The sequence below is a fragment of the Mercenaria mercenaria genome, chromosome 2 (genome assembly GCF_021730395.1).
Source record: "Mercenaria mercenaria strain notata chromosome 2, MADL_Memer_1, whole genome shotgun sequence".
Classification (NCBI taxonomy): Eukaryota; Metazoa; Mollusca; class Bivalvia; order Venerida; family Veneridae; genus Mercenaria; species Mercenaria mercenaria.
This window is the reverse complement of record NC_069362.1, coordinates 10803006-10817799: the sequence shown is the minus strand read 5'-3', so window position 1 is coordinate 10817799 and position 14794 is coordinate 10803006. Positions and strand designations below refer to the sequence as shown.

Genomic DNA, 14794 nt, shown 5'->3' with positions numbered 1-14794 from the left:
ACAGACATCATTTTGATCCTAACCTTTGAACCACTGACCTCCAAATCACATGGATGCCAATTTTGAGGGTTGTAGGTAAAGCCATTCTCAAAATATTTAGAAGCAATGGTTTTTGTACTAACAGTAACTGCAACTCAAGACAGTCTTTGAGTCTATAGCCTCAAAATTGAAAGGGTAATGTATTGTATACGAGCATGTTGCCAGCCATATCTGAGAATTGTAGATCAAGGCATTCTCAAGATATTGAGCTGAAACATGCATTTTTATCACTGTGACCTTGACCTAAGACTCACTGACCTCAAAATCATTAAGGATCTTGCCCTGTCCATGGGCAGTTTGCCTGCCAAATTTGAGGATATTAGGTCAAGGAGTTCTCCTTATATTTAGTTGAAACAGTTTTTAGCTCGACGTCTTGAAGAAAAAGTTGAGCTATTGCACTCGCCCTGGCATCGGCGTTGGTTAAAGTTTTTGATAAAGTCAAACATCTCTGTTCCTTTCAAAGCTATTGACTTGAAACTTAAAATAGTTATTTACTATCAACGTCTACACCAGGAGAAACAATCCCCATAACCTGATTTGAATTTTGACAGAGTTATGCCCCTTTTCAACTTAGAATGTTTTGGTTAAAGTTTTTGATAAAGTCAGATATCTCGATTTGACTTGAAACTTAACATAGTTATTAACAACTATCAAAGTCTGCACCAGGGGAAACAATCGCCATAACTCTGATTTTAATCTTGACAGAGTTATGCCTCTTTGCAACTTAGAATTTTTGGTATAAAGTTTTTACTGGCAAAAGCTCTAATTCAGTCAAGCACTGACAAAAGTCAAGGTGCTGTCACGGACAGCTCTTGTTGTACTAACAGTCAAAATCAAAAGGGGTCATCCTCTACCTAACAGCAATATTCCTGCCAGGTTCGAGGATTGTAAGTCAAGACATGCAGAAACTGTTTTTGTATAAACATACTTTGACTGACCACACGTAAAAAAGAAAACAATTAACAAAAGCCAATCATCAGTTTGTATCAAATAACTTGCCAAATCATACGTTCTTTTATAAAAATGTTGCATCTTCCTGTTGTCTGCCATTTAAATTTCACGGATGGCATTAGAGGTTTAAGTTTGCTTCTTAGTTTTAATGATTGTTGGCTGATTTCTGACGTCCATATCGCAAGTGATGTGAAGCATTTGTATCTTGATAAAATCTGCAATATATTTTTATGACATATTCAGACCATAAAGTAAACAGATCAAGGTACTACCGGTATTTGCAAAATTCTTGTTTTCTTTTCCTTATACACAATTTTATAGTTCCAGTGACATTATTTCTAACCTATGACTAAAATTTAAAATGCCTTTACAGATTACATTGGACAACATTACTGTTTGTAAAAAATTAGTTTTGGATCAGTTAAGCCAGCCTATAACTAAAATTCAAAATGCCTTTACAAATTACATTGGACAACATTACTGTCTGTAAAATTTTTCGAAACCTTCAATATTAAAGGCCGGCAGTACATAGTTTGCGGAGTTATTGCTTTGACCACTGTGTTACTGCCATTGTGTCATTACTAAACTGTATTATTTTTTTTAAAAATTTTTTTTGGATTTAACGTCACACCGACACATGATAGGTCATATGGCGACTTTCCAGCTTTAATGGTGGAGGAAGACCCCAGCTGCCCCTCCATGCATTATATCATCAAGAGCGGGCACCGACCTTCCGTAAGCCAGCTGGATGGCTTCCTCACATGAAGAATTCAACGCCCTGAGTGAGGCTCGAACTCACATCGATGAGGGGCAAGTGATTTGAAGTCAGCGACCTTAACCACTCGGCCACGGAGGCCCCCCTAAACTGTATTAAATCATGACATATTCTAAAACCTTTATTTCCTGAACATGGCCATCTTGCATTAAATTTTTGACTATTTTCTAAGAAAACCAGTTTGTACTATACATGAACTAGAGCTCTGAAATGTACCATCTTGTGTTTTATACTGGCTATTTAAATGGAGAAAAAACACCATAGTTCTGTATACATCACTTTATAATCAGACAGAATAACAATATTTCAACAATTACAAATTTCATTACAAATACTGAGACAAAATATGTATCACCTTTCGCACAGTCGTCAAATGATCTGTTAAAGAAAGTAGTTTTAACCTAATGCCCTGCTGAATTTCTATAATGAACTTGTCCATCTTTCAAGAAGGACAGTACCATTATCTGTCAGTAGGGGTGCTTACCAAAAAGATACTGCCTGAATGGCAAACAGTGCAGATCTTGATCACACTGCATGGATGTGCAGGCTGATCATGATCTACACATGTCGCAAAGGCAGAATCAGTCATGCCCAGTATGATAAGGGTTAAAGTCTTACTTTCCTCACAATACAAAACATACTAGATTTTAGCAGTATAATGCTATGCAATTTGAGTAGCTGGTCAGAACAAGAAAATATCTGTATGCATAAACATTTAAAGCCTGAAATATACACATCACCTAAAATAAAGTCACTAACGTCTTTGAATATGCATCAAACATGAAGAAAATATGCAGCCCTTTCTCCTATAGTAAGAACTTCCTTCAACCAAAGTTTTTTTTAACAACTATGATCACTTAATAAAACAAGATTGCATTGACAAATTGGCATTTTAGCCTTAATTTCAGATTTGAGGCTTAAAACGAATACAGGCACAGATTATGTAAAGAACTTCTACTTATGAAGAGTCTTTGTATAATATATCATCATCAGAAGTCAGTCTTAACCCTTATCATGCTAAACACAATTTAATCTGCCTTTGCGATTAGTGTAGATCATGATCAGCCTGCACATCCATGCAGTCTGATCAAGATCTGCACTGTTCGCCATTTAGTCAGTATGTTTTTGGAAAGCACCCCGTTAAACAGTTAATGGTACTGTCCAAATTGAAAGATGGACAAATTCATCTAGCAGGGTAAGGGTTAACCAGATATCACATAGCACAGTAATTAAGAATACAGAAGACAAAACTCTACATGTTATATCAATAAACAAATAAAATTGATTGGTTATGTTCAATCACAGGTGCCGCAGCAATTTTTGCTCAATATGATATACAATGAATAATGTTGTAGGAGTAAAACTGGTCTGGCACTGTATTCATTTGATGTTCAGCACTTCTGCATAGTAAAACTGAAAAAATAACTCTTTGTTTACATCCTGAGTAAGTAGGAATTACGATTTTAAAATGCAACACTATACTGAATATTAATTCTTTTAGTCAGAAAAGGGAAATAATTTACATTAAATCAAACTAGAAGTTATCTAACTTGGTTAATTCAGTAGGTGAGATTGTGGCAAGCATTGTGTGAAACTCGGTCCAATGCAAATAGCTGTTACTGAGATATAGCTTGATAAAAGGGCCATAATTCATATGAAGTTCAACCAAGAGTTACCCAACTTGGTTATTTCAGTATGTTTAATGGCAAGGAGACCCTTGCATAAAGTTTCAATCTTATAATATTTTATGCAACAGTTACTGAGATAATTTTGACCTTGCATGTAAAATTTTAACCAATGTGCACTGGATGCAGACATTCAGGTGAGAAGTAAAGTTCCCACTATTCTTGTAAAAGTGTAGCTAAAACCAATTTTAACTACTACTCCCGCACAATAATTTAAACAACAGCATGTTTATTTTATTGTTTGATTGTTATGGTTCTCATGCATCGTTGAACTTAAAAAGGTTGTCAATGATAGAAGTTAAGTGCATACTGTGATATTATACAAAAATATTTTCTGTATTGAAACATTTCAGTGAAGAAAAATCATAATTATCAAACATGTTTTCGTTTGAGTTATTGTGCGGAATTTATAGTTTAGTCACTAAGAAACAAACATCATATTATCAGCAGCTATTTCATACTTTGGTCCATACTTTTGAAGTATAGTATATTTGAAATAAAATAAATTTGGTAATCAAGTAATCTACTTTGCCACAAAACAATGTAATGACAATCATTTGAATACAAAACAATATTCATACAATAACAATAATATCATTCCTTTGTGTCTAGGGATGCGACAGCTTCAGACTACCTTTAAGTGAAATTAGCCACAATTTAGGCAAAACTGCCAATGCCAAAGCTTGCTTGTTAGAGTATTTATACATGTGGGTGTTAACCTAGAAAAAGAGTGTAATAATGTGCTGCTGGTTGTATATCTCGGTTTTCGAGCTACGGTTTGGGCAGTAATGAGGTTCTGCGCTGAGCTTACACAAAAGCTGGACATTCCCATCTGCATCTACATCCAGTCATAAATTACTTTTCTTGCAGACAATATTTTATGAAGTGTGGGAAGCTAACATCCATAAATAGAAATGACGTCATGATGTTTCAAAGACACACAACAACAAAGTTCAGTTTAATTTAATCATTTGTAGGCTAATGTATGTTTTGGTAAAATAGCATTTTTTCAGTCAAGGAAAAAAGAGCAACTATAAAAGTAATTAGATTTTTATCGCATTTACATGAATACATAATCTATGCACAAATTGTTAGCAGTAATCAACAGCACAAGGGGATGCCTGATGGGTTTTGCTGGCATGGGAAAAATCACAGGAAATGCCAGTACGGAGTGCAGGAAGTAGCATTTTCAAATTCGTTGAAGTATTGAATATTGACATTGAAGTAAAAAATCTACCAGTCAGATAAATAATATTTGGTGCTGAAATCTATGTCTCCCAGGCCAAATGGTTATGGTCTCTTAACTGAATGATTAATATCAAATAAGGCAAAGCCTCAAAGCGAGCTCAAAGAAATCGGATTTAGCTAAAAATATTATGCATCATTTATTTGTCACACAGAAACTATTCCCTACTCAAAAGAATTCAGGAGAACCCATTCACTTGAAAAAGTCTACATTTAGTGTCACCATACCTATAACAGTGAATATCATACGTTGCAAAAATTACGGGAAGCCGGTATCACGGTGACGTCATTACCGCGTTCCCGTTTCTTTCTGCTTATTAATGACATTTTTACCATTTTCTGGCCGATGCTTGATCTTTTAAATGAAAATTATATTTTTTTTCAAACAACTGGAAAGCATTCTTTCATTACTGTTAAGTGATGAATATTTTTTAGCAATTGAATGAAGTTCTGTATTCACTCCGGAAAGAAGTACTTCCTGTGAGCACCTATCCGTTAGGGTGCGCTTTTTAAGAACTTCCGACGAAACTTTTCAAATCCATCACCAAGTGTGGAAGTATACTTGCGTTACCGTAAAGCTCGATTCTCGAGCAGGCCCTTTGGGCCTGCTCTTCGAGCTCGCTATAATATAACTGAGCCACACCATGTGAAAACCAACAAAGTGCATTTGCAACCTGCTTTGATCCAGACCAGCCTGCGCATATGCACAGTCTGGTCAGGATCCATGCTGTTCACTAACGGTTTCTCTAATTGCAACAGGCTTTGATTTAGCGAACAGCATGGATCCTGAACAGATTGCGCAGAGGTGCAGGCTGCTCTGGAACCATGCTGGTCGCAAGTGCGCTGTGTTGGTTTTCTCATGGTGCGGCTCAATATTATTTGCACCAATTATTTTCTTTCCAAAGTGATATTCACATCTGAACATTTAATTTATGTCGCATGCTCCACAGAAGTTGACTGACTCGTGGATAACTACTTGGTGGGGATAATTTATCCATTTTGACGCCGTTTTCTCGCAGTTTTGATAATGTCATCTCTGTAACCTGATGGCATTCTCGTATCTGTAACATCTTCAAATTTTTGCCATATTCTGCCAGAAACCTGAAGAAGAAAATCATTCTTTCCCTCTAACTGTGCAAATAACAATAGATTTTGAACAAGACGTCCAACTTCAGAAAGTTAAATTGTCAGTTTTATCAAGTTTTTTTCAAAGAAACAAAATTAACATCTACTTATAAGTTACAGTATTACATTGATCTTCACAAGGTACTAGAATATATTGTTTATATGGAAAAATGCTTGTCTATTTTACTGATTATTTATTTTGGGTCTGAAAGTTTAAGAGTTGTAAAGATAACACTTCAATGAGAACCTGCCAAGTTATATGAGCCGTGCCATGAGAAAACCAACATAGTGGCTTTGCGACCAGCATGGATCCAGACCAGCCTGCGCATCCGTGCAGTCTGGTCAGGATCCATGCTGTTCCCTAACAGTTTCTCCAATTCCAATAGGCTTTAAAAACGAACAGCATGGAGCCTGACCAGACTGAGCGGATGGGCAGGCTGGTCTGGATCCATGCTGGTCGCAAAGCCACTATGTTGGTTTTCCCATGGCACGGCTCATATGTTTAATTTACATATAAGAAGAAATAAGACATCTCATTTAGTGATTTGTCATTCAATAAAATAATTATTTGGATTTCAGATGCCATGAAATTATATCTTAAGGGTGCAGTCCGAGTGATATAATGATACGCATCTGAACGACAATGATTTTATTAAAGAGCATTTTAATCACCGTTTGAGATATATTATTATTTCGATTCTAACATGTTATCAAGGATTGTTAACTATATCTTTGAAGATATTCATCAAATAGTAACCTATTTTGCGCGATTTCTTTTCCAGCATGCCGCTATGACATTTGACGCTATGATTTTATAACTGTGACATACAAACTGTGTGTGTGTTTCATGATATTAAACACACAGTTTCAATCTTCTTTGTTCAATAGAGAAATAAATTTGGCCGTGAATTTGGAATATTTTTTTTGTTGTAGTTTGGCTTCAAGTCTAATTGACAAAATGCCGCTGACATCTTTGAATTGGAATTGGATATTGGCAAAACTAGGAAAAATTGAGTTATCATAATGTATATAAAGATGCTTTTTTGTTATATTTACAAATGTGGGATGACATTTTAAATTTAATATTTGTTCAACAGAATATTATAAAATTTACGTTTTTTACATTACAAAAATGAGCATACAAAGAAGCAAACCTATTGTAAAACAGCAAAATCCATGAGTTAACTATCATTTGGGAATTTTTAAGTTCAGAATGGTGGGGGGGGGGGGGGGGGGGGGGGGAAGCATACATTTTTGTTTTGGGACTGCCTCCTTTTATCCAAGGCAGATTTATAGGGGGTTAGAGGCATGAAGACCCCGTTATAAACTCAACTCTGGTCTGTAACAGAATACAATGTACATTATATATATTATACCTGATACTATCATCTGTTATTCTCCAACATCCCTGGATATTTAGATGATATAACTGACTACTACACTTAGCTAGAACAGTCATGGAATTATCTGTTAGCCCATATATCTTCGCCAGCTGTACAGATTTCAACCTAGAAAAAGAAAACGGAAGATGGTCTGCACTGTTCGCTATTCAGTCAGTAAATTTTCAGTGAACACACCTATGAATAATAAGTGGTATAGCCCAAATTGAATGATGGCCCAGTCCATTTTAGAAATTAAGCAGGTTAATGGTTAAAATTGTATTATGCCTAATTTCATATCTGAAATAATGAACAATTACTACACAGTATATATGTAATCATGTATTAACCTTTACCCTGCTAAGTTTCTAAAATAGACTGGTCTATCATTCAATTTATGCAGTACCATTTTTTATTCAATGGGGTATTCACTGAAAATTTACTTACTGAAAAGCAAGCAGTGTAGACCAAGATAGCCTGCACGGACATGCAGCCTGGTCTTGGTTTGCACTGGTTGCAGAGGCAGAATCACTAAATTCGTAGCCAGTAGGCTAAAGGTGTTAAACATGTGTATGAATGTAAAAATACTAGTGTGTATTAGGTGAAAAACTGTCACAATAAACGTACAACTAGCCAAAGTATAATTAAATTTTACTATCACTTAAAGCACTAGCTGTTTCTTTTAACAAATTTATGCCTGTTAGTCATAACAGTTTTTACATTTAATATATTATACCAGATTTATATAATGCCAACTTCATGACAAACATGTTCAAAGGCTTCATCCTCTACCTGTACAGACAGAGTGATCTGACCAGAGGGACAGACCAAGACAAAGCCCACAGAACAGAGAGAATTAAAGCCTTTTTAGATACAGACATGTACCGCTACCTTCGCTTAGCTCTTTTGTGAATAGAGAGTCTAGTTCTTTAACGAGCCCTGTGTAAAGCACCAATATACACATGAACCCATCTTTCATGGGAAGAACCAGTACTGGCCTCTTAGTTAGGTGGGAAACACCCAAGAGTACCTCAGAAATTTCCAGTGCCTGATCCTAGATTTGAGCCAAGACCTCTGGATTGACAGTCTAGTGTGTTACCACTAGACCAACATTTAGCGAAATGAAATACAGAATATATGATGAGGATTTTCAACTCTTAAATTTAAATATGTATCTAATAATAAAATACATTTCAGTGAAAGATTTGCGTAGAATACAGGAATAGTCTTACCAACAAAGATGAGATTCCTGTGGCATTTTGATGACCATTTCCTATGTGATAATAAAATACATAGAAAAACCCAAAAGCAATAGGAATTTTAGTCTTCTATAAACTTCCTGAGTTGGCACTAGATCTAGAATTTCTTAATAAGAGTTGTCTAATTTATACCGTACTGTATTATTTATTCATTTTCTAAATCTTTTACACACTGGCAACATATGAGAATGGGTACATGTAATGTGGAATTAAAAAAACTGTAGGCAGACCATTCAAGAGGATGATAATCACACTTGAAAGAGGCAGGGTAAAGCACAGCACTGAAAATTTAAACTCACCGAGGGCAACTGGAGACAAGAACGGATAAAGATTCATCATTAACATTCCAGCACCCATTGAAGTCAATAGCTTCTAAATCTTTACAATAAAGACCTATCACAGTTACTCCTTCTGGACTTAACCAGACACAGTCACGAAGTATTAGCTTCTGTAGACCTGAGCAATTAACAGCCACACATTGAAGAACTGCATTGGTAACACTCGTACAATTAGTCAAATCTAACAACTGAAGTCTTGGATTGCACTTCAAAACTGGCATTAACAATTCATCACTCAACCATCCCTTTGAATTTCGTAAATTTAGACGTAGCAGGTTTGTATTCTCGTCTGTTAATATATGGAAAGCCGTAGTTGTCACTTTCCCAGCTATCCTGGCAATATTTATTTCTTTGGTTTGGCTCAAGTAATCTTTGATCATGAGCAATGAAGTCTTACAAACTCGTCGCAGCTGGAATAAAGTTTGGACAGGCAATAATGGCAGTATGTACTGAAACAATACGTCATCCCACGGGATATCAAACAGGTTCGTTGATGGTACATCTTCATAATGGTCCCTACTGCAATCAAGAGGCAAACAAATAAACCTTACAGACTATTATTGTTTAAATTCATATATTAAGAAAAAATGCTATTCATTTAAGGATAACATGGTGTAATAGCCATATTTCATATCTTGTAACTGGATGGTAATATTTAAATGAAATTTGGTCTTTTTAAAGACATTAAAAATTAAAAATGTTTCACCGAGAGATTTTTCGAATGTTATCATTTTTTGGGGAGATAATCAGTATTGAAGTTAACATTGATGCCTATGGGAAATATATAATTTCTTTGATTATGAGAGTCTGAGCTCGAGTTTCGAGAAAATTTTGCGGTAGAAAGCTGCATTATATGATTCTGATACAAACATCAAAAAGAAATATAAAATTCCCTGTAGGGAAAAGGAGAAAATTATTTTTTTTCTAGTTTTCAGGGGAGATAACTCATGAAAAACCAAAATTATCAGGGGAGGTAATCTAAAGGAAATTTTTGAGAACTTCTGTCACTATATAACATGTTAATATGCACCTTATTTCTATCGTTTGACATTTTCAAAGCTTACATTATCAAGTTGTATGTATGCTTTTGGTGAAATTGAGGCCTATTACGGGTAGTCATCCTTAAGCAATGTGTAACAGATCAAATTTCGAAACAAACCTATCCGTAAGTGAAATGTTCAACTGGTTGACAATTTCCAAGCTGACTACAGGGGTTAAAACTGCCATCGCTCAGGCAACAGTTACACAAGACTATTTTATTACAAAATAAAATTATATTATGACAATGATAAAAAGCTGTTAGTGAACCTTTAACCAAATCTTGAAAGTCAAAAAGGGCCATCATTTGAATTGATTTTTAACCAAGATTTGTCTAACTTGGTTCTTTCAGTATGTTTGTTGGGAAGGATGTATTGTGTGAAGAGTTACCTAACTTGGCTAGGCTTTTCAGTAGGCTTGATGACCAAAAAGCCTTGTGTAAAGTTTCAATTCAATACTGTAACAATGGTTACTTAATACAACCTTGCATGCAAAATTTTTTTAAATGATTTACACCAACGCATGATTAGAACATCTCTCATTATACTTTGAATAGTCAAGTTAATAATACCAAAAGACAGAATTATGAAAATATTAAAATCATTATATGGATATATGTGTTATATTAAAATGATACTTTACCTAGCACTATATTCATTCCCTGTCACATCTGGTAGTCTATAATCATCTTTGTCCTCTCTAGTTACATAGTTATCTCCATGGCAACCAGGTACATTCTCCATAACTGACATTCTGCTACTCAGTGTTTCGATTTTCTTTTATCAACATTTCGCACATTTTGCCTGAAATTGAATTTAACATCTACTATCTTTGACTAAAACAATTCTGACAGGTTACTAGTATTACATGAGTTTATAATGTATCCGTATACAGACTGAGAGAAAGGTATATCACTATATCATGAAAGACTGTAGACAAGGTTAATTAAGATTCATCTAGAAGCTTATAAGAATTAGTCATTTAATGAGGTTTTTTTTCAAGATTTAGCCCAGGCTAATCCTATACGCAATGTAGTGAAACTGTTTAAAAATCTGGGAGAGATATGCATTCAATATTGCTACAAACCAAATTTTGTAAAGATTTATGACGATGACCATGATTGAAGTCTCTTAACCATTACCCTGCTAAATTTCTATAATGAACTTGTCCATCTTTCAATATGGACAGTACCATTAACTGTTAAAAGGGGTGCTTACCAAAGCAATACTGTGCAGGCTGATCATGATCTACAATGGTCGCAAAGGCAGAATTAATTGTGTCCTGCATGGTAAGGGTAAATTGTGGTTTTTTTTGTGTGTAGAAATCAACCTGTTGCATAAACATGACAGAGGTCTTTATGAGTATTGCCAAAGTCAAAGTTTGGAGACTTTCCATCAAGTGGTTTATGAGCTATGTTTGAATGTGTTTTCTATACTTTTACTAGTTTTAGTTTCTGGTGCCTCCTGTTTGCGGTATAGCCAAACCATTTTGAGAAACTTGAAAGATGGCAACAATCCAACAGAGAAAATTTGGTGCAGATCTATCATGTGGTAAATGAGTAGATACTTTTAAATACTAGTAATAAAGCTGATGCCGTGACAAATGTCGTAAGATAGACTAGCTCCAAGGATAAGACATATTTTTCAGTAAAATGTTCTGATTACACAGCCAGTTTTTGTAAAACAGCAGTGCCTAACAGCAAAATCTTTTTAACACTTAAATATAATCACTTTTGACTAAGAAGAGGTAGCCACTTTGCATTACATGTACATGTATATATGTCAAAACATGATGCAATGAGATTAAGCTTGGAATGGTAAATAGACTTATTGCCAGTGCATCCTTACATCCTGAACTCATTGTATGGATAACTCCTCTGTTTTCTTGTTCTTTTTTTATATGTGTATTCTTTTTCCTTTAACTTTAGAAAATTACAGTTTCAACCTTTACCCTGCTAGATTTCTAAATGGACTGGTCCATCATTCAATTTAGGCAATACCATTTATTATTCAAAGGGGTGTTCACAGAAAATTTACTGACTGAATAGCGAACAATGCAGACCATGGTCGCAAAGGCAGAATCAGTTGCCGCTAGCAGGCTAAAGGTTAAAAAGAAAATACCAGTATAATATTTAAGATTAAAAAAAATAGAAAACAGATAGCTCCCAAAGGGAGGTGAACCCATGGCTATATAAATATACAAGCATAGATATCATGAGCCCCTTAGACCACTCTGCCACTGCAGAAAATGACTGATGAGGAGAGTACATCTCTTATAACCATACAATGTCATGATCCAGTCAGTAATTGCGCAAAACCAAGCTTCTCAAATTTCTTAGCCCAGGGAATTGTATTCAAAATCCTGAAGTAATTTAAGCAATTTTTACTTTTTGGCTCCACTATTTGGAGAATAGGGTTACTATGCTACTCGCTCCGGCGTCGGCATCAGCTGAGCTTTCTTGGTTAAAGCTTTTCGGCAACCTTTGTTTTTCTTTATTACTATTGCTTTTATCTTACTGTAACTTCACATTAACATTGTTCAGCATGCAAATAAAGTATGTGCAGGGGCTGGGCCCATTATACATAAGGTCAAGGTCACCAAGTTGTTATACTTAGGTTATTTTTAAGGTTAAAGTTTTTTTTTGGTAACCTTTGTTTTTCTGTCATATCTTTGTACTATTGCTTATACCTTATTGTAAGTTCACATAAACATTGTCCAGCATACAAACAAAGTATGTGCAGGGGCTGGACCCATTATACCCAAAGTCAAGGTCACCAAGGTGTTATACTTAGGTTATTTTTAAGGTTAATGTTTTTCGGCAACCTTTGTTTTTCTGTCATACCTTTGTTACTTTTGCTCATATCTCACTGTAACTTCACGTAAACATTGTCCAGCATACAAACAAAGTATGTGCAGGGTCTGGGCCCATTATATCCAAGGTCAAAATCACTAAGGTGTTATACTTCGGTTATTTTTAAGGTTAAAGTTTTTTTCGGTAACCTTTGTTTTTCTGTCATTTCTTTGTACTATTGCTTATACTTTACTGTAAGTTCACATAAACATTGTCCAGCATACAAACAAAGTATGTGCAGGGGCTGGGCCCATTATACCCAAGGTCAAGGTCACCAAGGTGTTATACTTAGGTTATTTTTAAGGTTTATATTTTTCGGCAACCTTTGTTTTTCTGTCATATCTTTGTTACTATTGCTCATATCTCACTGTAACTTCACGTAAACATTGTCCAGCATACAAACAAAGTATGTGCAGGGGCTGGGCCCATTATACCCAAGGTCAAGGTCACCAAGTTGTTATACCGGTACTTGGAATTATTTTCATGTTAAATTTTTTTTAAAGGATATCTTTGGAACTTTAAAAGATAATGACTTGAAATTAAAAATATTACTTTATAATCATCATCTGCATGTGTGGTTAAAATCCCCATAATACTAACTGTATTTTTGACAGCCCCTTTCAATCTTAAAAGTTTTTTTTTTTTTTGGCAATCTTCGCTTTCTCCTGGATATAATTTTAATAGTACAATATAAGATAATGATCTGAAAATTAAAATGTACCTTTATCATCATCATCTGCATTAAATTTTTTAACAAACTTTGTTTTCTGCGGACATAACTTTGGTACTATATATATATTGACATAAATTCATTTTACTGTCAAATCGCCGAATATAGGAGTGTGCTGTCTTACGGACAGCTCTTGTTTAATATTGCATTAATAGTAAATGGGAATATTTTTAAAACAAGCTGAAAATGTAACAAATGGAAACCAAAGTGTCTGTGGATATTTCATTCAGGGCTTTTTTAAAGGTACCAAAGCAGCCTGCACCTTCTTAGGAGAAAAATCCCACCTTTCTCAAACTTAGGGGATTTTTACATAATGTACCCGGTACCAATTTTAAAAAGATTATAATATGCCCACTTGAAAAGTCAATGGCAACATAGAGTTGTTTTATATTTGTTTTTGTTTGGCTGGGATGAAGGAACTGTAGTAGGAAGTGATATTCTTTCCTATTATTTCACAAGTCTCATTTGTTGATGCTGCAATTTCTATGGACATTTCTTTAACTATCAGTTCTTTAGTAACAGTTAAAAGACGTGTACAGTACTGTTTACATTGTAGTGATAGTAGGTTTATAGGCCACTTCCAACAGCCTTGCTGTTGGGTTAACCCTTTAGCGACGTGGTTGAGTGTCCGCCTACAGATCTCGAGGTCCGGGGTTCGAGCCCCAGTAGGGACCTTGGTATTTTCTCTCCCTGGGTTTACTTTAATGGTGTCAGAAGTGTTTGACGGACTCATGCGGTGGGCATGGAGTGTCATACTGGAGAGCTGGTAAGCTCTGAAAAGTAAAGGGGGAGAAGTGTAGTGATAGTAGGTTTATAGGCCACTTCCAACAGCCTTGCTGTTGGGTTAACCCTTTAGCGACGTGGTTGAGTGTCCGCCTACAGATCTCGAGGTCCGGGGTTCGAGCCCCAGTAGGGACCTTGGTATTTTCTCTCCCTGGGTTTACTTTAACATCTTGAATATGATGTTGAAATTGCATCTTCACACACCATAGACAGTGTTTTTAACAGCCATAGTTAAGTCTTTAAAGACTGGTATGGAACATTTCAGGAAGTCTTTAAAAAAAAACTCTTTGATACTTGGTGTGCCCTTTGCCTCTGATTTATTAGTTTTTTCTGCACAATATTTTCTCCCATTTCAATATTTACAGAAGCAAATATTTTTTTCTCAGGCTCACTTTGAGGCCTTGCTTTGATTGATTTTATGATCATTTCTTGCCTTTTTTTTTTTTTAATTAATCGTCAAGAAACTCATCTGTGCATTTTCTTACCTTCCTATAATTGTTGTTGTTGTTGTAGGATTTGACGTAACCGCTCTTATAACAGAAGAGATGATTAGTTAATTTTTCATGTTTCTGTCCAATCAAATTTTATTTGACAAG

The 14794-nt window shown here is 35.2% G+C and overlaps 1 protein-coding gene across 1 annotated transcript; it reads right to left on the bottom strand.

The window, feature by feature from the left end:
• Window positions 1-2029: 2029 nt before the first annotated feature.
• Window positions 2030-14780, bottom strand: LOC123563162 (F-box/LRR-repeat protein 15-like). Its single transcript, XM_045355783.2, has 5 exons — window positions 14684-14780; window positions 10477-10637; window positions 8758-9315; window positions 7197-7328; window positions 2030-5796 (listed from the first exon to the last, which is right to left on the bottom strand). The coding sequence occupies exons 2-5, from the start codon at window positions 10584-10586 to the stop codon at window positions 5607-5609; spliced, it is 990 nt and encodes a 329-aa protein (XP_045211718.2). The 5' UTR covers window positions 10587-10637; window positions 14684-14780; the 3' UTR covers window positions 2030-5606.
• Between the last annotated feature and the right edge of the window lie 14 nt (window positions 14781-14794).